We start from the raw sequence: 24,388 nt of genomic DNA, 5'->3' as shown, positions 1-24,388 counted from the left end.
GGGAAAGATCTAGGCCAGGGAAGGCAACTTTGATGGGGGTGGGGGCCACCAAAAAATTTAACTCGTCATGATGGGCCGCAGTGGCTTGTGGGTCTGCCCCCCTCATGACATGTGAGAGAAAAAAACTATTATTTAAAAGTTGCAATCACCTGTAATTCTGCACATTTTGCCATGGGGAGTAGAGAAAATGTTGCCATTTTTAAAGCAAGTTTGCTGCAATTCTATACATTTTGCCATGGGATGGAGAGAAGATGTTGCCATTTTATAACTAATTTCATGCAATTCTGCACAGTTTGCCATGGGGTACAGAGAAAAATGTGCAGTTTTACAGCTAATTTACTGCAGTTCTAAACATTTTGCCATAGGGTGGAGGCAAATGTTTGCAGTTTTTAATATGATGACTGATCATCAATGGGCCCCACCCTGGCCGGTAATTGGACCAAGCTTACTACAAGTTTAGATAGCTGGCCGCTAGACTAATTTACCAATCTAACACGGGCTAATTTGTTGACTGCTGATGCACACCAAATGTTTTAATTCCACCTTGTGTAGTACTCTATTATTCTAACTCTCAACAATAAGTTGAGTCCCTGACTGAGATATTTCTTTACAATATTGTGGACATGCAGAGATCCAGAGAATGAAGTTGGGTTACTTCTAAGTAACTTTGGGTTCCTCTTAAGTCATCTCCACCATTGTATTCACCTTTCCTTGTTTCTATTGTGGATTGTGTTTCTGTGCACCGATGGAAAGTTTACAAAACTATGAGCAAACCAGTCTATGTATTGAATACATGGAATTGTACTGTGATGATACCGATGAACGCATCCGTCACTCAATGTACTTTTTTTTCTTAATTTTTTCACCAGGAATAACATTTGATTTGATGTGTATGAAATTGTTTGATGAAATATGCATACATGGAGAGTAATTGCCCATAATTCTGCACTTTTGGATAGTTATACTTCCAATTTTGATCATCATTATCTAGTGACTGCAAAGAAAATGTATTGATCTCCTGGGATTTTTAAAAGACCAACTAACTTTCTGTTTTGTCTGCCTGACTTCAAGACATAAGTATGGCTGCATTAATCTTTTTGCAGGCATTCATGTTCTTTTGATGAACGTTTTTACAATTTTGACAGTATCATTTAGTTCTGATGAATGTATTTATGTTTTAAGGGCAACTACATTTTTGAAAAAGCATTTACTGTTTTGCAAAAGGCCACAGAGTTCTGTGTCTTTTGAACTTTGTTTTGAAAATCGGCAACATTGTTAAAAAAAAAAAACGCTTGTACGGGATTGAGAAGAACTGTAAGACTGAAAAAGATAGGAAAGCACAATCTTTGAAAAAGTTGCTTGTGACTATGTGAAGAATCATTCTGTTTAATTAGCTTATTAAAACCTCAAAGGCATTTTTCTCTCCCCCAGGGAGACAGCAGCAGTTATTGCCTCTCTGTTCTTAAAAATGAAATGCCATACAATAAGCCTGGCTGCTGTTATTAATGAAACAACGGCCCGACTCCTTAGAGAATAATGACTTCTGGCTTCCCCTCCATGGGTGAGGGAGTATTGGAGTGAGCGGCTTGCTTACCTCCCAAGTGATCACTAATTCTGAGCGACTGCCTCCACCTCCGCTTACATTAGCTGGTGTGACCTTCGGCGCTGGGGGAACAGAGGGTAATCGTAATCCTGCTCAACTCAGTCGACCCCAGCCATCAAAGATAACACGATAACAACACATCCGGATTAGATTCTTTGACATTGAAATAGCTTTTTCCGACCATACCAGACAAACTAATGGCAAGAAGATGCACATAAGAAAAATGAAAACATGCAGAATTGAAGGGATTCAATGAATATCGTACATACATGTTTCCTTAGTCCTTGCTTGTTTGGATGGTTTGCTGGGCTCCCCGGTCCCGATGGCGTTGCTTGCCAGGACTCTGAACTCATATTCCACCCAGGGGCTCAGGTCTATTACTGTAGCTGTCAGGCGGCGGCCCCCCACCACCTCAGGAACTGGCACAAAACAAAACAACCCCCTCCCCTCAGAATGAAGCAGGTAGCAGGAGAGTGTCCTCTAGGCTGAAAGGCCCACTGAGCACACTCCACAGGTGCAGGGGGCTAATTACACAGAAGGACACATGGTGTACTCACTCACACACGCACAAGACAAAACACACACCTTAAGGGTGGACCTCACTCAGTGTCCCTGTTTGGTCAGGTTTTTCCTGGCCATAAAAGGCATGGCCAGGAAAAACTCTTGGCACTAATGTTGCCTTGTACAGTGACACACATTTAAAGATGCAGTATCAATATATATATATGAAATATGTATTTATTCCCCAAACTAACAGGCTCCTCCCCAAAATAATTGGAACAGTACCAAACATGCATAACTACAGCCTGCTCTAGAAACGCCATCCAAACTTCCGTATGGGGCTCTTTCCTATGCTATCAAACAGCACCATTCACTGTAAGTCAGACATCTGGAAATGGATCCACATTTCAACAACACCTGCCGTCAAGTAAATCTGCAGTGAACCCTGTCACTGAACAATCAAGTGCCATTTGGAATTGATGTAAAGTCACTCATGGGCCCATACTCTCACACGGAGAAGAGAAAATGGAGATCAGACCCCTATATAACGCTTTGATGAGGCAATAGCTGTTTGAAGAGCCTACCTGTGGTGACAGCCTGCCAGCCCAGGGAGAATGGTGTCCTGGCCTGGATAGTGTATGTTGTAACTGGACTGTGATTATCAGGACCGGGCCTCCAGGAGAGAGAGGCTGTGGTGTCACTGATTTCTTCTACATGGATGCTGGTAGGCGGGCCTGGGGGACCTGCAGATACGGTACACAGCCAGGCAGGAAGAGAGATAGAGGGAGGGAGACAGAGAGAGGGAGAGACAGTGATGAGAGAGAGAGAGAGAGAAAGAGAGAGAAGTATAAAAAAGGCAGAGAAGAGCATTGGTGTCCTTATCACTGTCTGCCTTCAGCACTAGGAGTACAGCTGGTGAAATCAGTTTGGTGTGAAACCTCAGGGAGCTTTTCTGTCTAATTAGATTAAAAGAGAGAGAGAGAGAGATACGTCTCTATCTGACCATCTTTTCAACTGATCTCACAGAGTACAATGCCTTCACATCTTAATTAGAGGCATGTCCAGGATGATGGAGAATAAACACAGACTACTAACTAGCATCCATCTCATTCAGTCTTAAAGACACAGATGGGACCCCTTCAAAATCTGCACAGCTAACTTAAATAATGCTTTGTTGTTGCCATGGATAACTGAACCAATCAAGTGAGTGGGTGGGATTGTTCCCTATCAAACTGCATTCTATTACCATTATTTTTCAATGACCTTTCAAGCACATGAGAATGACTTTCCAACATGGGATCAGTTCTGTGGGGTTTACAAGGTTTTCAAGATCGACAAATGCCTACTACAAAGGTAACCCATATTGAATATGTGAAAGTGTTAACATTGCATGATACTTTATCATACTAAATAAGCATGTATTACATTATTATTAAATAACAATAAATGGTAGTCAAAATAAAGGTATCTTTCATGAAATATTGCTTGTCCTGTATAGACGGAGAGAAGTACCTCTGACCACCAGGTCTGCTGCGATGGAGATGCTGTCCACCTTGGTCTGCACTGCACAGGTGTACTTCCCTGCATGTCTCAGCTGGATATTGCGAATCATGATGTCCCCAGCTGAATGCTGCTAACATACAACACAAACACATGAACATGCACACACGCACACGCACGGACGGATGGACACGCGCAGACACACACACATGCACGCACACACACACATACGCAAGCACAACGATTAATATACTGTAGTAACATTTTACCAACGTGTAATTAAAATAAATTAAATATGATGATTTGAGCAGAAATAATAATATGTGAGCAGAAATAGTATATTTAAAAATAAACTATTCAAGGTCATTGTATGCCTATTATTGTATTATAATTCTAGGATTTTAACTGTGATCTGTTTCCATGTTTTAAAAGGGTTATCGGCATACCTGTACATGTGAGACGGGCAGAGCACTTACGTTTAATTATAATTATTACACAAATGTATTCATACACGTGCTGATTTTAGCTGTGGAACAGTGGCCTCATTATTTCAATGATCAAGCAAAGCTTAAAGGTAAAGTTCTCAAGTTCTTTTCATTCCATTTCTAATTGCAGTTCCCACTTTCACACTATCATTTAATCAGCCCAGTACTGAGTGGAATCAGGACCGGTCATAAATTGGATGTGGCAAAAGCTAAATTGGATGTGGCAAAAACAGCATACAAATGTATGTAACTCCAGGTGGTGTCATTTATCATGTAAAAGGAAAACTATTACGATTAAAATAATGAAAAACATGACAACCTGACCAGAGAGTGTAATGTACATGCCCCTACTAATCACTTCTGGAACAATGACTTTCATCACTCTTCTTCAGACAGGGGAGATTTAAAAGTAGCTTTTAAGTGTTTTGTAGTTAACGTAAAGTGTAACTGAAAGAGGAAACCTATGCAAAACAGGGCATATGATCTGAGCTTTGAGCTTGGTAGGTTTTAGGGAAGGATGGGGAATATGTAAATGTGATTTTAAAATAAACTATGTGCAGCACATTTTCACCACACATAAATACACATGCTCCAAACATTCTCTGCACTGCGGATACCCTACTTGATATGACCTCACTAAAGGAAGGGAACCACGGTATCGATGTTCCAATGTATCACCAGCTTCACCCCTTGACCTTTCTCAATGTAATTTCTGAAGGGGTTGAAAAATCAATGTCTCTTTAATGACATATTTTCATGAGAGAGCAGTGGCATAAATAAAATATAAGCAATCTGCAACACGGTGTAGTAAAGATGTGTGTTTCTTCCTATTCATTATGCATTGCAGTGCTCCTGACAAGCATGGTGTAAAAGCGTGGTAATACGGCACCATTTTTCAGACATGACACTTTGATTATAAATGGGTGGCTTGATGGCCCCGGGAGGGAATCGGGAGGGAATATTTGGAGGCTTATGCACTTACACCGCCCACTTTTTCAAAGTATCCGCCGTGGTTGCCAAAGTGGATCAGCTGCTCGTTGAAGAACCAGGTGAACTTGAGCTCTAGAGACGGGTCATGAGTCACCTGACACGGCAGCACGATGCTCTCTCCTACAGTCACGTCCAGGGTGGACGGTGGCGTGGTTATAATGGTCGGCTCTGGAAAACAGCACACATGCACGACTGTTAGTGTGAATAAAACAGCCTCAAAACACATACTAAAAGCAACCATTACAATATGCAGTGTTAAGGGAAAACCCAAGCTTAAAATACTGTAAAAGGTTATTCCAATTGTTGTGCAAAATTCTAATATCTTCCATGTTTTTCAAATGCAGAATTCAACGAATAAATGGACACGTGGAGGTAAAAACACACTAACCCAGAACAAAAGCCAGTGTGATTACCAGAGTTAATGAGATTCAGCCAGCCAGAGGGTACAGTGAGGGAACTGCGAAGGCTTGTCTACCTGTACCTAGAGAATGTGCTCCAACTGTCACTGTCAGCTCAGCCTTCAGTCGGTAGGTACTGTAATTCACACATCGGCAGTCTGCAGACCCCCTGACTTCTGCAGCCACTCAAAGAAAATAAACACGTGCAGGGCTCCCCTCACTACACATTCTCTATTCAAGTCTCTGCATGCATGTGGTGTGTTGCTGTTGTTTCACTGAGGAATTAGACAGACAGTGTTCCTCGTCTCCAGCGTGAGTGTGAGCAGAGACAAGAAAGATAGCTACAGGAGCACGAGAGCGGAATGATGAGAGGAATAAGGAGCCCCTTTGTTCTGATGCTGTACGGTGCTTGTCTCCCTCTTGGGGGTGCTGTGAGTACTCGGTTGAAATATCCACTCTGAGCGCCAACTAAATTAACCATGGCAAATGATCCCTGGACAGGCAGCCATAGATTCCTGTAAAAAGTGCCGGCAGTGCAGTCTTCATCCAGAGTGCATTCGATACCTGCATTGCAGGGTTGGGGTCAATTCTGAATTGAGTTGCGACTTGGTCTTTAATTCCAATTCAATTCTTGAATTTCAATTGAATTTCAATTGGCCACAACCCATAGGAAGCAGAATTTGAATTGAATTTGAATTAAAGGAAGTCAAATTGAATTAAATGAAAATCATTTAAATTCAGATAGATAATTTATTCCATACAGAACCAGTCAAAGGTTTGGACACACCTATTCATTCAAGTGTTTTTCTTAATTTTGACTATTTTCTACATTGTAGAATAATAGTGAAGACATCAACACTATGAAATAACACATATGGAATCATGTAGTAACCAAAAAAGTGTTAAACAAATCAAAATATATATTCCATTTGAGATTCTTCAAAGTAGCCACCCTTTGCCTTGATGACAGCTTTGCACAATCTTGGCATTCTCTCAACCAGCTTCATGAGGTAGTTCCCTAACAGGTGTGCCTTGTTAAAAGTTAATTTATGGAATTTCTTTCTTTCTTAATGTGTTTAAGCCAATCAGTTGTGTTGTGACAAGGCAGGGGTGTTATACAGAAGATAGCCCTATTTGGTAAAAGACCAAGTCCATATTATGGCAAGAACAGTTCAAATAAGCAAAGAGAAATGACAGTCCATCATTACTTTAAGACATGAAGGTCAGTCAATGCGGAACATTTCAAGAACTTTGAAACTTTCTTCAAGTGCAGTTGCAAAAACCATCAAGCGCTATGATGAAACTGGCTCTCATGAGGACCGCCACAGGAAAGGAAGACCCAGAGTTACCTATGCTGCGGAGGATAAGATAATTAGAGTTACCAGCCTCAGAAATTACACCCAAATAAATGCTTCACAGAGTTCAAGTAACAGACACATCTCAACATCAACTGTTCAGAAGAGACGGCAAAGAAACCTCTACTAAAGGACACCAATAATAAGAAGAGACTTGCTTGGGCCAAGAAACACAAGCAATGAACATTAGACTGGTGGAAATTTGTCCTTTGGTCTGATGAGTCCAAATTTGAGATTTTTGGTTCCAACCACCATGTCTTTGTGAGACGCATAGTAGGTGAACTAATTATCTTTGCATGTGTGGTTCCCACCATGAAGCAGGAGGAGGTGTGATGGTGTGGGGGTGCTTTGCTGGTGACAGTGTCAGTGATTTATATAGAATTCAAGGCACACTTAACCAGCATGGCTACCACAGCATCCTGCAGCGATACGCCATCCCATCTGGTTTGCACTTAGTGGGTCTATCATTTGTTTTTCACAGGTCAATGACCCAACACACCTCCAGGCTGTGTAAGGGCTATTTGACCAAGAAGGAGAGTGATGAAGTGCTGCATCAGATGACCTGGCCTCCACAATCACTCGACCTCAACCCAATTGAGATGGTTTGGGATTAGTTGGACCGCAGAGTGAAGGAAGAGCAGCCAACAAGTGCTCAGCATATGTGGGAACTTCTTCAAGACTGTTGGAAAAGCATTCCAGGTGAAGCTGGTTGAGAGAATGCCAAGAGTGTGCAAAGCTGTCATCAAGGCAAAGGGTGGCTACTTGAAGAATGTCAAATATTGTCACGTCCTGACCAGTAAAAGGGTTATTTGTTATTGTAGTTTGGTCAGGGCATGGCAGGGGGTGTTTGTTTTGTGTGTTTCGGGGTTTTTGGTTTATGTTCTAGGTTATCTATTTCTATGTGTTTATCTAGCTTTTCTATTTCTATGTTATTTTTGTCAATGACCTCCAATTAGAGGCAGCTGTTTGTTGTTGTCTCTAATTGGAGGCCAATTTAGTTGTGTTGGTTTTCACTTGTGTTTGTGGGTGGTTGTTTCCAGTATAGTCTGTGCACCTTATTGGACTGTTTTCGTCATTTGTTTTGTTTAAGTGTTTTTCCTTTAATAAATAAGAAGATGAGCACCCGCTGCATTTTGGTCCACTCCTTACGACGCCCGTTACAAATATAAAATACATTTAGATTTTTTTAACACTTTTTTGGTTACTAAATTATTCCATATATGTTATTCATAGTGTTGATGTCTTCACTATTATTCTACATGTAGAAAATAGTAAAAATAAAGAAAAACCCTTGAATGAGTAGGTGTGTCCAAACTTTTGACTGGTACTGTACATCATTATTAATGTTTATTTTGACATAATATATGGTTGCCAATACCTTGTTAAATTTTCTTGAAACATGTCATTTTTTAAACTTATCCTCCTAAAAATAGTTTTAAATAATTACAGTTGTCTGGAAGCATTCTAAGATTATTTTTTAGGTTAATAATTCATAATTCACTTACATGTTATTAAATATAAAAAATACATTTCCCAGAATGCATTAGATCAACACTCCAGAATGGAAGGATGAAGCAGAATGGAACAACCTAACATCTCATGACAAAAATACAAACAAAATACTGTTTGACATCAAGTTATAATCAAACTGATATTTAAAATGGAATCTGTAGTCAGTAAGAGGTGGCATATGCTTTTGGCAAAATATTTTTCACAGGAATGTGATACATACTGTATCTTTCATGTCTCAGTGGAATTTATTTAAATTGGTTTGAATTGAATTCTACTTCCTTTAATTCAAATTCAATTCAATTTCTGCATCTTGTTCTTGTGGCCAATTAAAATTACAATTTCAATTCATAGGTTGAATTGAATTAAATTCAGGAATTCCGAATTTACCCCAACCTTACTGCATGTAATGCCCTCTACTCAGAATGTAATTTATCTCGTCTCTTTTTGATCTCAGAGTAGACCGCTATCAGCTGATGGGTTTTGTTCAGTAGCGATAAAATCACTAGGGAAGCCAAGCCAGGAGAAAAAGCCATATTACAACCTATGTGTTTTGATAATTGCATTGTTTGCTTTATAACCTTTTAGTTCATATGCCTTGCCACCGTTATATATAGGTCTACGACCGAGACAATAAGAAGACACAGTGGCCGAATAAATCCAACCACACCTTTGTGTTTCATCACAAAACCGGAAAGTAACATCTGTCCGGTGGAGTCCACAAAGCATATTGCATGTAACAATCAGTTACATGACCTACAGCATGGTCAATCAAGTTCATGTTTTCGACATTTTTGGACCACTAAACAACTATTGATTTGGAACCCCAAAGAGTTACCGCAAGTCGCAAAGAAAACAGGAGCTGCCTCCACTACTCCAGAAACATTTCAGCTTCAACAGTTCAGCTTCAACATTTCAAAATCATCTAATCACCTATGCTTAGTCTAATAAAGTGACAACTCCAAGATTCTAAATACAATTTAGTCCAATCAAGGTAAGCTAAATATCATGTGGCTGTCCATGATACTGATTTCTGGGTGTTTGTTTTGGTTTTACTATCCTTGTGGGGACCAGAAGTCCTCACAAGGATGGTAAAACAAGGAAAATTAAGAGAAGTGCGGACATTTTGCCGGTCCCCACAAGGAAAAAGTATATTTTAAGCTTAGGGGTTAGGTTTAGGATTAGGGTTAGGAGTTAGGGTTTGGGGTTAAGGTTAGGTTAACGGTTAGGGGTTTGGGAAAATAGGATTTTGAATGGGAATCAATTGTTTGGTCCCCACAAGGATAGTAAAACAAACATGTGTGTGTGTGTGTGTAGAAAAAGTAGAGAAATGCTTGTAGAGAAATGCCAATACCATCCTCCTCTCTTTCGTGTTGCCGAAATGGCCTATGACTCTGTCATACTATACTTTTAATTTTTGTTGTCCTAGGCTAGCTACCTGGCTAAAATGCATGCTCGCTAGCCTAACTTATTTTCATGGGCAACTAATAGCCAGCTAACATTAGCCTACAACATCTAGCTACATATTGAACTTCCATCCTCTCAGGCCAGAGGCACAATGTATGAACTTATGGTTGGATCAGATCGCCATTATAATCATTGGCCAGTACGGATAATTAAGTAAAACCACAATTCCAAATCTCTATCTCCATCCATGGCTAATTTAGGAAAGTGCCATTTTTATCTAGCTAGTTAGACAACGGAAGACAACAACACAACGAGATGCAACAATTCAAGTTTTTTTATGTCAATGACGTTTGGCTTTTGATATGATTGGTGTGAAGCCAAATCCAAACTGGCTTCCCTTGACACGTTTTTTTTTTGTTGGTGTGTCAGGATCATTCACAATTGAGCTCACTCAGTTTAGCTCAAAGCTCATTGCTTATTATTCTATGATATTTTTATCAAGGGAGAATGCTCACTGGCTTCCCTTGTATTCAATGATATGTGCTGCAACAATATCATACTCTTTTTGACCAGACAGCATCAGATAGATGGGCTACACATAAGGAGACAGAGGGGCGATGTTTCACTCGCTCGGATGCTTTCTCCAGTGAGATACTATATTATGTCATAATATAAAGATACAATGTACATTTGAGAAACATACAAAACACACAAGTTTCTCCATATACAATTCCTCTTGCAAATTGAATGGAAATTATGAAACAGAGTTGAGATACATTATTTTATGTTTTTTTCTTGGACAATTTTTGTGGGGGAAGCCTGGCTTCCCTTGGCATCCATAAAAACACGCCACTGATTTTGTTAAACATACAATGAAAGGGTGTCCTAAAGGCTCAGCCCTATTCCAGGGAAGATAAAATGGGGAGCTATATAGTGACACAGTCAGACACAATGGGACACACGAGCTCAACTATTCAAGTGTCTGGGTTTCTATTTGCAGAGAGAACACGTTTATTAAATGTCCATCAATGCCAATAGGGTTGAAAGGGAGAAAAAGCTACAACTCCTCTTTCCCTTGACGGATCGCTTGTGAGAACATGGCAATAGGAGCTTTGGGTTTGACTGTCTAATTCTTGACAAAATGCCAATTGTTAGTTTGCTGATCAGATTTTTTTTGTTTTACTCCTCTCAGTGTGGTATCTTTATAACATAATTGTCACAAATGTACACACCTAATCACATGTGAATGTCAAGACAGAGTGCTGACAAAATTCAGGTGAAATATCCAATGCTAACTGACATAGCAACCTAAATGCTAATGTGACAGTCATTTAAAAAACCTGGTGGCCAGATATATGGCCATGCATAGTCAGCTCTAAGCTCTGAGGCTGACCAGAGCCAATCATTCACTGTAAAGACGATACTGGGAAAACGTCTCTTATTACTCCACTCCATCATCATTTGTGACAGATTGTATGGATAACCCTGCTTGGTTACACAACCTCAGCAGAGCTCTCCAGCGTCATTTGATTGATATCTATCTTGTATAATGCCTTGTTACCTACTGTGGCTATAAGAGCGAGGAGCGCACCCCTCTCACTAAGCAAAGTCAATCAGAGACAAGATGGTAAGCTTGCAACCACCCCGACAGATAGATCCCACTACACTCCAGGGACTGCTGGGAGGGTGAACAGCAGAAAAACTGGAGAGACATTAAATTGCATAGTAATATCATTAAAGTGGGAAGTCAATGACGGGAAAGAGAGAGAGATAGAAGGAGCTGGGCTGGGCTGACTGTTTAAGGTGTGAATTAATGTGAGCGCCATCCTCTCCCGTCCCTGTGGCTCGCGGCTGACACTCCTCACTCGGCCACAGCCTCTGCTCAGCCTCTGCTCAGCCTCTGCTCATCCCACAAACAGCCAGTCATACGTGAATAATGCTCTCACAGGCTATGTAGCTAGTGCTACTGAGGCAGAGATGCCCCATCGACCATTGTGGAAACTTCCCTCCAAGTTTAATGGCCTTGGGGGGGTAAATGTGTACTCCTCTCTGGTGTACATATTCTTCAGGCCCTCTGCTCAAGGGTGGCTATGTGCAGTTGACTAATGTATTAGGAGTATTCCAGAGTCACATGGTTTTGACAGAGTTTTCACAGATTGTTGCCACTGCTGCAAAAAAGCTGTACTTTTTAATATATATATATTTTTGCCCAGATGGGTTTTTAAATTAATAATCGTAGACTCAATGACTGGAAGTCTATGGGAACAGCTAGCATGTCATTGCGCTAACGCTAATAGCAATGCACCCTGTAACTAACTTCTTATAGGGTATCTGCAAGAAATTAATAGTTCAAACCCAATCTTCATTTCCCAGCCTTTTAGATCAAGGAAACACAAAGAAAGCCCTTTACCAATGCAGAGCAAAGAAAGGATTCTAAAGCCATTCAACATGGATACTTAACATTTTCCTCAAGAGACAAAAAGGATTCTCTCAAGGACAAACCTCAATGGAGCGTTGGTGGTTGGTGAGCAAACGTTGTGCAAATAAAGAGACATATTCTAGTGAGCTGCTCTCAACACTCTATTCATCCTGTCTATAACAGTACATCTGTAGCTACTGTATCTGCGGATAAGATATGTGGCTGTATTTCTCTCCTTTCTTTTTTCACACTTTTTAAAAGTAGCCTCAGAGCATCAAAATGGTATTTCATACACTGTAGCTGGAGGAAACACGGGAAAGTTATGCTGCTTTGAAAGTTAATAAACATGTTATGCCACTAAAGGCCAATTTATACCCTACGGAGATGGAAAATTCGGAGCAACATGTGAGGACAGACGCTGGGAGACGAGAAGCAAGTACAGGGAGTGAACATTTAATAAATAACCGGTATGAAACAAACAAGGACAGCGTCTGAACAGGGGAAACGAAATGACAATAATGCTGACACGGGGATCAAACCGAGGAACAGACAGATATAGCACGGCAATCAACAAAGTAATGGAGTCCAGGTGAGTCCAAAGAAGCGCTGGTGCGTGTAACGATGGTGACAGGTGTGCGTAATGATTGGCAGCCTGGCGCCCTCGAGCGCCAGGGAGGGGGAGCAGGAGCAGGCGTGGGACAACATCATTTTTTGTCACAAAAGGGGCGGCTCCTTATAGTACGTACAAACATTCAATGGATTCCTGCGCCCCATGACATTTGGAACGCAAAATATAATTCCTTGCGTAGCCATGGGGCAGTAGGCTATTAAACTGTATTTTACCACCAACTGGCTCGGTTCCTTGTTCTGATCTATGTGTACTTTATAGGCCATGCATCAAGTAGCCTATTTTGCATTGATAACCAAATATAATATCAGTAACTGTTCACACAGTAAACCAAACAACATTGTAGCCTTATTAGAATCCCCCAGAAATATAGTAGTGATAACAACGTGATTCTAGGCTATTTTGAAATGGTAAAAACAGCTGCTTGCTGGGAGTGAATACATTCAAGCAGCATATCAAACTGGGATAATATTGTCGGTTACATATTTTCTTATTATCAACCCGATTATTTCACAATGAGATGTGCGAAGCTAAAAGGCTAGCTAGCTTGCAGGCTATGCTTAGCCAACAAGCTAGCAAGGGGAAGACTCTTGAAGACAACAAGAGAACTTTACTCTTCTTTTGCTTTCAACAGAAATTAGAAGACAACAAGAAAACCTCTGTCGCCCCCTTGGGAATGTTGTTATTTGGGAGTCTGGATCAGCCAAAAGGTGTGCGTCGCTCCAAAAATCCGACTCCACCCAAGTGCACGTGTGTGTGTGTCGATCTACGCATGTGAAGCATGTAGACAGCTTAAGGAGGCAAGTACTGTATGAGAAAAATGCTCTTGAATGATTTTGCTGAGATTCACACTCGCTTTTTAGGGGGTAGATCAGCTTGAATATTGCAGATAGATTGTGACTTCTATCAACGTAATTGTCTGCATCATTTCCAATCCACCATATATGTCACAACTTCCGGCGAAGTCGGGTCCTCTCCTTGTTCGGGCGGTGCTCGGTGGTCGGCGTCGCCGGTCTTCTAGCCATCATCGATCCACTTTTTATTTTCCATGTGTTTTGTCTTGTTTTTCCTCACACCTGGTTTCAATTCCCTCAATCACTTGTTGTGTATTTAACCCTCTGTTCCACCCATGTCTTTGTGTGGGATTGTTTATTGTAAGTGCTTGTGCACGCGTTCATTGGTCCGCGATGGGGTCTAGTACCCATATCTTGTTATTTTTATGCCATTGGTTTTGCAATTAAACTGCTATGGCTATTACCAAGTTCTGCTCTCCTGATTTTGACTTCCCTGCCACCGGTTACGCACCCCTTACAATATATAAAAAAACATTTTACATGTATGACATTATTATTCGTATCCCAGAACCATTTACCTTACTAGTTAGAGCCTAATGTTAGCTAGCTAACATTGAACCTGGTTGGTTAGTTCCCAGAAGATTCATGCAGTGTACTAATGACATGATTTGGCACTATGTTCATTGTTGTTCAACTAGCTAACGTTAGCGGGCAGACTTGTTAGCTAATGTTACGTGATATGTGTGATCTTACACGTTGTTTACCAAGCTAGGTTCATTGTTTACCTAGCTAGCTACATGTCTTAAGCTAAAGTGTACTGTTAGCTAGCTAAAGTTAGCTGGTTGGCTCCCTAGGTGACGTTATTATTCGTATCCCAGAGCAATTTGCTTTGCTAGTTAGAGCCTAATGTTAGCTAGCTAACATTGAACATGGTTGGTTAGCTCCGAGCAGATTCATGCAGGGCAGTAACAACATGATTTGGCACTATGTTCATTGTTGTTTAACTAGCTAATGTTAGCTGGCTGGCTCGTTTGCTAACGTTACGTGATGGGTGTGATCTTACACGTTGTTTATCTAGCTAGGTTCCTTGTTCACCTAGCTACCTACATGTCTTAGCTAAAGTGTGCAACACCCGTTGAATATGGCCAGCGTCAGTAAACATCGGCAAAAAAGCGTAATGAAATTGTTGGTTAGGCTGATTTCCTGTTATCCAGAGGTAAACAAATCATTGGCCAGAGCATCAGGTGTGTGCTCTAAATGCTCCGAGAGCGAAACGAGATGGGTGGGGCTAATTAAGGGTGTGTGAACTATGCTGAATGGGTGTAGACAAAGAAGAGCTCTTCACTAGATACCAAAACATTCAAAGGCCATTTTCTCAAAAGTGAGTTTACAAATGTGTCAACTTTCAAAGCAGAATTACTTTCCCATTGTTCCTCAAAAATGCAGTGTATGATATACCATTTTGTAGCTCTGAGACTCTACTTTTATCCAATGTAAAAAACACCAATAAAAATGTTGCGACATAAGATCGAATCCAGGTGGTGGGTCACATTTGTGGAATTTATTTCCTTCTTAATGTGTTTGAGCCAATCAGTTGTGTTGTGACAAGGTACAGTAGGGGTGGTATACAGAAGATAGCCCTATTTGGTAAAAGACCGTCCATATTATGGCAGGAACAGCTCAAATAAGCAAAGAGAAACGGCAGTCCATTATTACTTTAAGACATGAAGGTCAGTCAATACTGAAAATGTCAAGAACTTTTAAAGTTTCTTCAAGTGCAGTCGCAAAAACCATCAAGCGCTATGATGAAACAGGCTCTCATGAGGACCTCCACAGGAAAGTAAGACCCAGAGTTACTTCTGCTGCAGAAGATACGTTCATTAGAGTTACCAGCCTCCAAATAAATGCTTCACAGAGTTCAGGTAACAGACACATCTCAACATCAACTGTTCAGAGGCAACTGCGTGAATCAGGCCTTCATGGTCGAATTGCTGCAAAGAAACTAAAGGACACCAATAATAAGAAGAGACTTGCTTGGGCCAAGAAACACGAGCAATGGACATTAGACCGGTGGAAATATGTCCTTTGGTCTGATGAGTCCACATTTTAGACTTTTAGTTTCAACCTCCATGTCTTTGTGAGCCGCAGAGTAGGTGAACGGATGATCTCTGTATGTGTGGTTCCCACCATGAAGCATGGAGGAGGAGGTGTGATGGTGTGGGGGTGCATTGCTGGTGACACTGTCTGTGATTTATTTAGAATTCAAGGCACACTTAACCAGCATGGCTACCACAGCATTCTGCAGCGATACACCTTCCCATCTGGTTTGCGCTTAGTGGGAGTATCATTTGTTTTTCAACAGGAGAATGCCCCAAAACACACCTCCAGGCTGTGTAAGGGCTATTTGACCAAAAAGGAGAGTGATGGAGTGATGCATCAGATAACCTGGCCTCCACAACCCAATGGAGATGGTTTGGGATGAGTTGGACCTGAGAGAGAATCTAAAGAGTGTGCAAAGCTGTCATCAAAGCAAAGGGTGACTACTTTGAAGAATCTCAAATAGAAAATATATTTTTGTTTAACACTTTTTTGGTTACTACATGGTTCCATATGTGTTATTTCATAGTTTTGATGTCTTCACTATTATTCTACAATGTAGAACAACCCTGGAATGAGTAGGTGTGGTACTGTATATCCATTGATTCTTGAAGAATATAACTTATGAAATGCCTCATGAGCTTAGTGTAACTGTCACACTCCATGAAAACTCAAAATATAAGCTTGCTTTTCTTCAGTACTTGTAAACATCAGTACTTGTTAACTATGATGCTATGATCGTATGCTATCCATTTGTTTGTCTTTTTGTATGACATTTTGTTTTTAAATATTTGAGTTAACCAATGATATTAGGCCACACTTGGCCATGATTACAAACACCTGTGTGTCTCTTGACACTATATAAATGACTCATCTCGCAGTGTTTGTGATGATACCCTGATGAAGACAGCTTCGCTGTCGAAACGTTGGTTATTACATTTTTGCATCTGAGGTCTTAGAGTGTGCGGCTTTCCTTTATTTTCTAGTTTTCTACTCCGCTAGCCAGCACCTCGCCTTTATAGGTGTGCGTTTCTTTTTTGTAGATTGTACTTTTTTATTTATCACAATTATCTTCAGACAATTTTGGTCTTTAATTCATGACCGACAGATAAGTTCCTTACATTCTCCCCTTTTGCCTCCTCCATTTTTTGCATTAATGCTGCAATCAGTTGGTTGTAATTTTGCATAGAGCAGACATTTCAATATATTTTTGTGTGACACCTCCACTAATCCTATTAATTATATAATTTAGAAAGATTATATTGTTTTATAAAAAAAAAAATGAAAATATTGTTATTTTATCAATTAGTATATTTGAGTTTAAACATAATATTTTTTTCTAATATTTGTTCAGTCTTTTCTGTTCGATTAAACTATAATTGCAATCAGCTTTCTATTGCTTGTTTTAAAAATGGTGATATTTTGGAGATTATTTCATTTTCAAATTACCCGAAAATGAGAGGTTGTATTCTGAATGAAGGGAAAAAGGCCATTCTTCAACACGGGGTGAGCCATTCTTACTAATCTGCTAGAGAACCAGTTCGGATTTAACTGAAGCCTTTAGTGAGAGGTCCAATGCTTTAATATTTGATCATTTCTGCCCCGAGAATTCATATTCATTATATAAATAGGTCCGTTTAATTTTGTCTGGTTGCCGTTCCAAATAAAGTGGAATATTGAGAACTATTCTTTCTTTACGCCTATTCAACATTGTTCACACCCTCTTAAGCCTTATCTCCACCTCACCCAAACATATAAATGCATGTGAGTCGGCGTGGCATTGTACTCCAGAAAGTAGTCTGTCTACTTAAACTTTTTCCGAACATGCTTTGTCAGTAGCGCCAGCTAAATTCAGGGCAGCAATGTTTTTGAGAGCTCTAGCAACACTTTTGCAGTTGTCTATAGCTATACAGTGCCATCGGAAAGTATTCAGACCCCTTGACCTTTTCCACATTCTATTACGTTACAGCCTTATTATAAAATTGATTAAAACATTTTTTAAATCCTCATCAATCTACACACAAAAAACAATGACCAATCGAAAACTGTTTTTATGACATTTTTGCAACTGTATTAAAAATAAAAAACAGAAATACCTTACTTACATAAGTATTCAGACCCTTTGCTATGTGACTTGAACTTGAGCTCAGGTGCATCCTGTTTCCATTGATCATCCTTATGATGTTTCTACAACTTGATTGAAGCCCACCTGTGGTAAATTCAATTGTTTGGACATGATGTGGAGAGGCACACGTCAGTCTATATTAGATCCCACAGTTGAAAGTGCATGTCAGAGCACAAACCAAGCCATGAGGTCGAAGGAATTGTCCGTAGAGCTCTGAGACAGGATTGTGTCGAGGCACAGATCTGGGGAAGGGTACCAAAAAATGTCTGCAGCATTGAAGGTCCCCAAGAACACAGTGGCCTCCATCATTCTTAAATGGAAGAAGTGTGGCACCACCAAGACTCTTCCTAGAGCTGGCCGCCCAGCCAAACTGAGCAATCGGGGGAGAAAGGCCTTGGTCAGCCTCGGCCAATAACTCGATCGTCACTCTGACAGAGCTCTAGAGTTTCTCTGTGGAGATGGGAGAACCTTCCAGAAAGACAACCAGTTCTGCAGCACTCCACCAATCAGGCCTTTATGGTAGAGTGGCAGACGGAAGCCACTTCTCAGTAAAAGGTACATGACAGCCCGCTTGGAGTTTGCCAAAAAGCCCCTAAAGACTCTCAGATCATGAGAAACAAGATTCTCTGGTCTGATAAAACCAAGATTGAACTCTTTGGCCTTAATGCCAAGCGTCACATCTGGAGGAAACCTGACACCATTCCTATGGTGAAGCATGGTGGAAGCAGCATCATGCTGTGGGGATGTTTTTCTGCGGCAGGGACTGGGAGACTAGTCAGGATTGAGGCAAAGATAAACAGAGCAAAGTACAGAGAGATACTTGATGAAAACCTGCTCCAGAGCACTCGGGACCTCAGACTGGGGCAAAAGTTCACCTTCCAACAGGGCAACAACCCTAAGCACACAGCCAAGACAACGCAGGAGTGGCTTCGGGACAAGTCTCTGAATGTCCTTGAGTGGCCCAGCCAGAGCCCAGAATTTAACCCGATCGAACATCTTTGTGGAGACCTGAAAATAGCTCTCCCCATCCAACCTAACATAGCTTGAGAGGATCTGCAGAGAAGAATGGGAGAAACTCCCCAAATACAGGTGTGCCAAGCTTGTAGCGTCATACCCAAGAAGACTCGAGCCTGTAATCGCTGCCAAAGGTGCTTAAACAATGTATTGAGTAAAGGGTCTGAATACTTATGTAAATGTGATATTTCAGGGTTTAAAAAAGTGCAACAATTTCTAAAAACCTGTTTTTGCTTTGTCATTATGTGTAGATTGATGGGGGATAAAAAAAAAAAGCATTTAGAATAAGGCTGAAACCTAACAAAATGTGGAAAAAGTCAAGGGTCTGAATACTTTCCGAAGGCACTGTATCTGTCCGAAAATTGGCAGTAGCAAAGACTCTCTGTATAGACAGAAGCCTGTGACATGACAGACCAATCAGGACTCATCATTTGACATGTCCAACCACTCCATTATCTCTGCCAGTCATGACTAACTAGGAAGGACCCTGTCTTCTACCTATAATGGCTCAGTGCTTTCTCCTTGGCTAAAATGGCCGATAATTTAACATAGCTGGCCCCGCCACAGACGGCTATATCATTCTGCTAATACAGGACTAGAAAAGCCCAGTGCACTATTTCTGTGAAAAAATAATATACATTTTTTGGGGGAGGGGATATTCTGTAGCACCCTCAGCACCCCTAATTCCCGTGGCTATGATTCAACCCGTTCAGGAGTAAAAATGTGCTTAAGAAGTCACATAATAGGTTGCATGTACTCACTCTGTGTGCAATAATAGTGTTTAACATGATTTTTGAATGACTACCTCATCTCTGTAGCCCACACATAAAATTATCTGTAAGGTCCCTCAGTTGAGCAGTGAATTTCAAACACAGATTCAACCACAAAGACCAGGGAGGTTTTCCAATGCCTCGCAAAGAAGGGCACCTATTGGTAGACGGCTAAAAAAATATATTGAATATCCCTTTGAGCATGGTGAAGTTATTAATTACACTTTGGATGATGTATCAATACACCCAGTCACTACAAAGATACAGGCGCCCTTCCTAACTCAATTGCCGGAGAGAAAGGAAACCTCTCAGGGATTTCACCGTGAGGCCAATGGTGACTTCAAAACAGTTAGATAATGACTGTGATAGGAGAAACTGAGGATGGACCAAAAACAACCTAATTGACAGTACAGAACAAAAATATTCCAAAACATGCATCCTGTTTGCAACAAGGCACTAAAGTAATACTGCAAAACGTTTTTGTCCTGAATACAAAGCGTTATGTTTGGGGCAAATCCAATTTAGCACATTACTGAGTACCACTCTCCATATTTTCAAGCATAGTGGTGGCTGCATCATGTTATGGGTATGCTTTTAATCGTTAAGAACTAGGGAGTATTTCAGGATAAAAAATAAATAGAATGCAACTAAGCACATGCAAAATCCCAGAGAAAAACCTGGTTCAGTCTGCTTACCACCAGACAATGGGAGATTAATTCACCTTTCAGCTGGACAATAACATAAAACACAAGGCCAAATCTACACTGGAGTTCCTTACAAAGAGGACAGTGAATGTTCCTGAGTGGCCGAGTTACAGTTTTGACTTAAATCTACTTGAAAATCTATGGCAAGACCTGAAAATGGTTGTCTAGCAATGATCAACAACCAATTTGACAGAGCTTGAAGAATTTTGAAAAGAATAATGGGGAAATGTTGCACAATCCAGGTGTGGAAAGCTTTCAGAGACTTACCTAGAAATACTCACAGCTGTAATCGATGCCAAAGGTACTTCCACAAAGTATTGACTCAGGGGTGTGAATACTTATGTAAATTAGATATTTCTGTATTTCGTTTTCAATAAATTATCAAACATTTCTAAAAACATGTTTTCACTTTGTCATTATGGGATATTGTGTGTCGATGAGTGAGAAAAAAAAACGATTTAATCCATTTTGAATTCAGGCTGAATTCTGGATGAATTCAGGCTGCAACCAAATGTGGAATAAGTCAAGGGGTATGAATACTTTCTGAAGGCACTGTATGCTTTTTGTAACATTTGCCATTCATTTTCCTTTGGCTTCAACAAATCAGCAATCATCGCTGTGTATGAGTCTACTGACTCATTGCAGATTGTGCATTAGAAACAACTCTGCCCACAACTCCTGAAAGCAGAGTGTGAATTATACCGTGACATTCGTGGGGTTCTATATTTTTTTTCACAGGACCCCCTATGTGATTTTTTTATGTGTAATAGTGTAATTTAACGGTAAAAATGTATTCACTTTTAATGTGGCATGAACACAACCAGTCATGATGTTTTCATCTGATTGTCAAACAAATCACTTAAAAAAGGCTGCGTATATTTGTCCACTCCAAAATAATTCCAGCATCCAAACAATGCACTGTGCACACAGCATTTGATGAATGGAAAGAGACATCTGTTACAAAACACCAAAAAGTCACATTTGGCGATTGTCCTTAGGCCTATACTCTTGTAGCCTGAATTAATTGAGTGTCCCGGGAGGTCATCACTCGTAACCACAGCCACAATTATTAATCATAATTATGGCTAAAACCAGGCTATATCTACAATGTAACTTCTTAAAATCAGATTTTATACCTAAACCTTAACCCTAACATTAACCCCACTGCTAACCTTATGCCTAACCCTAACCTTAAATTAAGACTAAAAAGCACATTTTTGTTTTCATACATTTTTATGATATAGCCAATTTTGACTTTGTGGCTCTGGTAACTAATGACATGGGACAACATTAAAAAAAACATGGTTGAAGGGGTGTTCGTTTAATTTGCAATAAGCTTTTCTTTTCATATTTACAACTGTACAGTAGCAGTACACAATTGCATTTTAAACAAATTGGAGAATGGTTAAATTAGCATTATTTAGAGACCCCCCAAAGATTGACTTTTGTTGCATTTAGTGGGACTCATCTTTCATTCAGGGGGGTGGTAGCCCCCCGCTGGCCGACCTGTAATTCGCATCTGCCTGAAAGAGCACAGAATAAATCGTTCAGACAATGTATCTTTCGTCCTGCACCTATGAAAAAAATCACACCACTGGAATTGACAAAGGCAATGACCACTGCCACCTCTCTGAATTTAGTTTAAGACTTTTGTGATAACCTGCTGATCCAAGAAATCCTTTTTAAAGCATGTATGTCACAACAAAGGACCCTCAAATGTAATTGGAAAAGTGACACACACGATGACAACTCGCAACAGAAAATCACATTATTGAAAAAGAAAATGAATTGCCATCTCAGACATCAACAAAGGAGTGAACTCAACATTGAGTTAAAGATTTTTGAGGCCATTGACCAGCTGTAATTACTAATTGCAATATTCAGTTTCCACCGCAATCAACATTCCGAGAGTCCATTTCCTAATCAAGACTGATTACACTGGTTAATATCCCCTCAGTGTTGAACTAATGGGGACTTTAACAGGGTTCATCTGTTGTGACTGCTCCTCTGCTGTTGTCTAGGTGGTTTATTCACATCCACAGTAAATAAATGCGTTGTGACAGGTATTTTTCAGTATTCATATAGCCACAGTCAATTTGAATAAACTACTGTCATCTCCCATAAGGGCTGCTCTCATTGCGGAAATTCCTCCAACTAAACAGGTTTCCAATTCTCAAAGAAATAGCGCATGTAAATTTCCTTGTCCCATTTTCCCTACAGTATTGATTGTGACAGAGAGGCACAAGATCATATTTGAGAACATTTGTAGATCAGCCCAAGAATGCAGCCATCACATAATGATGGAAAGTAAACCGTTAAGGGAGAATGTCAAATAAAGCTCATATATTGCCTTTCACGTGAATAATGAGAGAATAACAGCCGGGCATATTTACACAGCATATAGACACACAAGCATATTTCTTTAGAGCCAGATTGGGAAATCATAGATGGGCCATCAACCTGAACCCAGAGTGACGTTTACAAGCTTTCAGAACGGGGGGGGGGGGGGGGGTATTCACAGCGGGTGATGAATGGTTAAAGCGCCTCTATTTTGTGTAAAAAAATAACATTCAATTCAATATGTCAAATAGAGTGTAATGCTGTAAATTTTTACAGCAATTAACTGTACATAGCCATATATCTAGGTGAAAATACTGATATATGTCTCAATTTCTTCACTCAATTAAAAGCGGGGTCATTGCAGTTTTCTGTGGTAGCAGATGACTCTGGAGATGAAATGAGCAGGACATGCAGTGGATGAGGGTTTGTTGTAAGGCATCAGCAGAAAGCTGTCTGTGGCAAGGTGCACTCGAAGCTCTCGCTCCACATCCTTGACTGCTGACTTTCTAACATTTATAATATATGAAATCTATGTTTTATTATTAATCGGGATAAGGAAACATGGCCTGACAGTGATTTACAGAAGACACAGCTGGTGTGGAAGAAATGACTTTATGTTGGATCTGAGCATTCATTACCTTATGTACCCCGATGTTACTGAACAGGCTGTAACATGCATAATCTGCAGGTACTATCAGGACACCTCATGCAGTTACAATCAATCATTAAATAATTGCAGATTTGAGATTCGTTAGGGGCCCCAATAGGCGATCCACCAGTGTTTCTATGGCAACCACTTTGCAACGCTAAAACGCAAGGGAATTCCAAAAGGTATTTCAACAGAGGACCTTACTGTTTACTCTGCATTTCAAAGGGCTTTGGATATCTCTAAGTTGTAGAGGGAAGAAAATTAAATGGATTGAACCCTTGAACAAACATGACAGAGTACTCCACAGCAGCGGCTTTGTCTTCAATGCTTTGTGAAATCCAGCATTAAACTTTAAAGGGAGAAAAAACATATAGCATTTCTCATCGCACTGCTTTAAAAGCTTCTCTGTATTGCTTTATCAATTGAGACATGATCAAATCGCATCCCTTAGTGTCTTCAATAGTGCAATTCACCACCAGCAATATACCGGGCTGAGGTCAAGGGGTGGGAAAGTGTTATAAGGTTCGTTTTCACTGAATACTGACTCAAGGGTTGTCACGTTCGATTTTCACTCAGACTGTCTGATTTCTGCCATTGCGTCACGGTCAAATGTTTAAGTAACCCCCAATGTTCAATCTCAAATAAGAAGAAAATAAGAAGAAATATTATGCATTTGAAAAGAGAAGGGGTGCTGGGAAATTGCCCAGTTTTTGCCAGTTTAAAAGGTGCCAACTCTACTTTCCAATTCCATCTTAAAATATAGCCGCAAGCAGCCACCCAACAGCGCCACCACGTGGCCAAACAGAACCATACCCTACAGGTTAGCTAGACTCACATCCCTGAGCATGTGTGCCACATTTCATCACTCTGACTCAAACAGATCAAGAGATATAAATATGTGCCCATTTTGTGGTTGCATTTGTTGAGTCTTGACAGTGTTTTGAACATGTGTATCGAGTGCGTTACAATACTAATATCCATGCCAGATATGTATGTATTTATGTGCCAGACCACGCCCACGTGAGAGTTTATTGGTCAGTATTGGGCATGTTGTTTGAGCTACTAGCCTGGAAAATAATGAGCTGCGAGACTTTGGTCCA

The 24,388-nt window shown here is 40.4% G+C and overlaps 1 protein-coding gene across 3 annotated transcripts in view; it reads right to left on the bottom strand.

The window, feature by feature from the left end:
• The window catches only part of cntn4 (contactin 4), a 169,907-nt gene that overhangs the window by 6,810 nt on the left and 138,709 nt on the right, over positions 1 to 24,388 (bottom strand). For 2 of the 3 annotated variants that reach the window (XM_029694672.1, XM_029694673.1), the window contains 5 exons: positions 5,072 to 5,247; positions 3,617 to 3,737; positions 2,689 to 2,847; positions 1,873 to 2,022; positions 1,595 to 1,665 (listed from right to left, as the gene is read on the bottom strand). In XM_029694672.1, coding sequence (XP_029550532.1) covers positions 1,595 to 1,665; positions 1,873 to 2,022; positions 2,689 to 2,847; positions 3,617 to 3,737; positions 5,072 to 5,247 — 677 coding nt within the window. The remainder of the gene's footprint in view (positions 1 to 1,594; positions 1,666 to 1,872; positions 2,023 to 2,688; positions 2,848 to 3,616; positions 3,738 to 5,071; positions 5,248 to 24,388) is intronic. The other variant, XM_029694674.1, reaches the window with a different exon arrangement.

This window comes from Salmo trutta, chromosome 16 (genome assembly GCF_901001165.1).
Source record: "Salmo trutta chromosome 16, fSalTru1.1, whole genome shotgun sequence".
Classification (NCBI taxonomy): Eukaryota; Metazoa; Chordata; class Actinopteri; order Salmoniformes; family Salmonidae; genus Salmo; species Salmo trutta.
The sequence above is the reverse complement of the archived record's forward strand: the minus strand, read 5'-3'. Positions and strand labels throughout refer to the sequence as shown.